At 40.4% G+C, this 2690-nt stretch overlaps 1 protein-coding gene across 1 annotated transcript; it reads left to right on the top strand.

The window, feature by feature from the left end:
• Positions 1-694: 694 nt before the first annotated feature.
• Positions 695-1726, top strand: LOC307155260 (putative inhibitor of apoptosis; the record flags this gene model as incomplete). The annotated part of the gene is made up of 1 exon (XM_079865822.1): positions 695-1726. The coding sequence occupies one exon, from the start codon at positions 695-697 to the stop codon at positions 1724-1726; it is 1032 nt and encodes a 343-aa protein (XP_079721948.1).
• Positions 1727-2690: the final 964 nt, after the last annotated feature.

Below are 2690 nucleotides of genomic sequence, written 5' to 3'. Positions count from 1 at the left end.
CTGGATGTGTTGAGTGCATGTAGTGACGAATTCGGAGTCATAGAGATACTCGCTATATGGACATTTGTAACGGATCTCTGTGTGTCACTGGTGTCAAAAAATGCAAAAACAGACGTTGGTGAAATAGTTGAAATTCTGGTCAACTATAGCCTAGAGAAAGACATGATCACCTGCAGAGATTTTCTATTCTGGTTAGACCATCTGTAAATGTCTTTCACTCAAATTTCTTCACTACTTCAATGTATGAAAGTATAATGTTGAAATAAAAATTTCTGGTTAAAAAAATGTCTGAGCTCATTAAAATAGAATACATAAAAATAATAATATTTAGAATAATAAAAAATACTACACGATTTAAAAGATTAAATATTTAAATATTTGTATTCCTGAGGCGGCAACCATTTCCAAGATGTGAATACCTGAAATTGTGTGGTGATTTTTCAAATGATACAACTAAATTGCCCGCTGTGTACAGAACAGAAAAAGGACATTTTGTGTTGTTGAACAAAATTTGATTTTGTTCTTAGCATCGGGTCCTGCATCATAGACGGTATTTAATCAGTTTAATAAGATTATGTGTTCGGACGACTAGACACTAGTCATGGGATGTCCGGCAGAGAGAAGGGTTTGAGTGGTCACAATTTTATGTCTTCATCCAGAGCCTTCATCAAAAGTGCCTTTTCCCCGCTTCGCAATGCAAATGTTGGACTATATGTCCACACCCGTAACATCGACCACCACGGCATCCGTTTCAGGCCAAACAGAGGAGCGGGTGAGTTACATGGATATGTCTCACCAGGATATGTCTCACCAGCGCCCTCCGGCTTGTCACAATCTTGGCATGCGTCGGGAACAGGAACGCCTTGACACCTTTAAGAAATGGACTCCTGCTGCATTATCTCCGGCCGAGCTTGCCAAAGCTGGTTTCTACTACCTTGGCCAGGGCGACAGAGTGGCTTGCTTCAGTTGTGGAGGCCAGCTTAGCAACTGGGAACCGGGAGATCGTGCAGTATCAGAACACCAGAGGCATTACCCCAACTGCCGTTTCGTTCGAGGTGACTGTGCAGATAATGTACCTTTATCTAGCCCTTTCAATGTATCGGCAATGCAACGGTGTGAAGAAAGGTTGCTCACATTTGTCTACTGGCCCTCAAGAATAACTGTTCGACCAGAACAATTGGCTAAGGCTGGTTTTTACTATGTTGGTCGTAATGTTGACGTGGAGTGCTTTTGTTGCGATGGTGTACTCGGATGTTGGGAGTCTGGTGATGATCCATGGGTAGAACATGCCAAGTGGTTTCCAAGATGTGAATACCTCTTGCAAGAAAAGGGCCAAGAGTTTGTTCATCAGATTCAAGCAAGATTGCCAAGACTATTTGAGCAGCTATTGACTAATGGAGACAGCGACTCAAGAGAATTTGTGAGAGAACAAGAGAACAATCCTGTGGTGAAGTCTGCTTTAGAGATGGAATTTGAGTGTGGCCCGACGCCCCAGACAAATGAAGCTGCATCCCCTAGTCAAGATCTTTCAGACTTGCCTATGGAGGAACAGTTAAAAAGACGTCAAGAGGAGCGCACATGCAAAGTTTGCATGGATAAGGAAGTGAACATTGTCTTCATCCCCTGTGGTCACCTAGTTGTGTGCAAAGAATGTGCACCTTCTCTGCACAAGTGCCCCATATGTAGAGGATTGGTCAAAGGCGCTGTCCGTACTTTCCTATCCTAAAGTTTTCCTATCGTTTGCATTTAACTTAATAAATAATAAAAACAAAGGAGAAGAAGTTTATTATTTTCACTCAGTCCAGTAACAAAATTTGTTTAAACATTACACGTTTAAAACATATGGCTAAATTGTTCACCATAAGTTCTGTTACACACATTTAGAAAGTAGCTAGGATGCGCAGGCTTTAAGTTAATTTGACCAACAAGATGTTAAAGTTCATAGAGTATTGAGTTAAAATTAAAACGTGATAAATATCGCATCATAACTTCAATAGTTATCAAGCACCAGCTGATTTAAGTTTTTCTTCAAACAAAAGTAATTTGCTGATAAATCATCGTACACCTACACGTGTTTTGTTGTATGCACAGATTTTAAGGGTCGCTTATAGAAAGAGGTATCCTTGTCTTTATTTTTAAAAACACAGAACCAGAGAACAGAGAACCTTGTGCGGCATATCCGCATAAAGGGTTAAAATATACATTTTAGCGCTATTTAAAAACTAGGACGGTATAATGTAAATGTATCAAGTGAAGATGATGGTTTAAAACATAATTTTATCAAATCAAGCCAATTCATGCGAATACTGTCGTATATGAACAAAGAGAAGACCTAGAGTTCACTAACATTACAGCTAACTGCAGGAAACAGATATCCGGGGTGAGAGTAAAGTAAACGGCATACAAAACATTACAATCCCAGCCGGCAATACGATAAATGTTGCGATAGTGATGTTAAAAATTGTTGTTTCAGAAGAAATGCAAAGATGTGCTTTTTACGAGCGCCCGCTCGACACATGACGTCACATCTCCGCGCTGCTGTTTTGGTGCGCTTTATGGTAGTTTGAATCGTTAAGAGTCACACACAGCCGCACAAAAGTGCAGCGATGGAGCTCGTGAACACAAGCAGTGTGAGAGGATTCCTGAGATCTTGCGACGATCTGACTGAGAAGATTCGCTGTTTAATACAG

This window comes from Squalius cephalus (genome assembly GCF_949319135.1).
Source record: "Squalius cephalus genome assembly, chromosome: 3".
In the NCBI taxonomy this organism is placed as follows: domain Eukaryota; kingdom Metazoa; phylum Chordata; class Actinopteri; order Cypriniformes; family Leuciscidae; genus Squalius; species Squalius cephalus.
The sequence above is the reverse complement of the archived record's forward strand: the minus strand, read 5'-3'. Positions and strand labels throughout refer to the sequence as shown.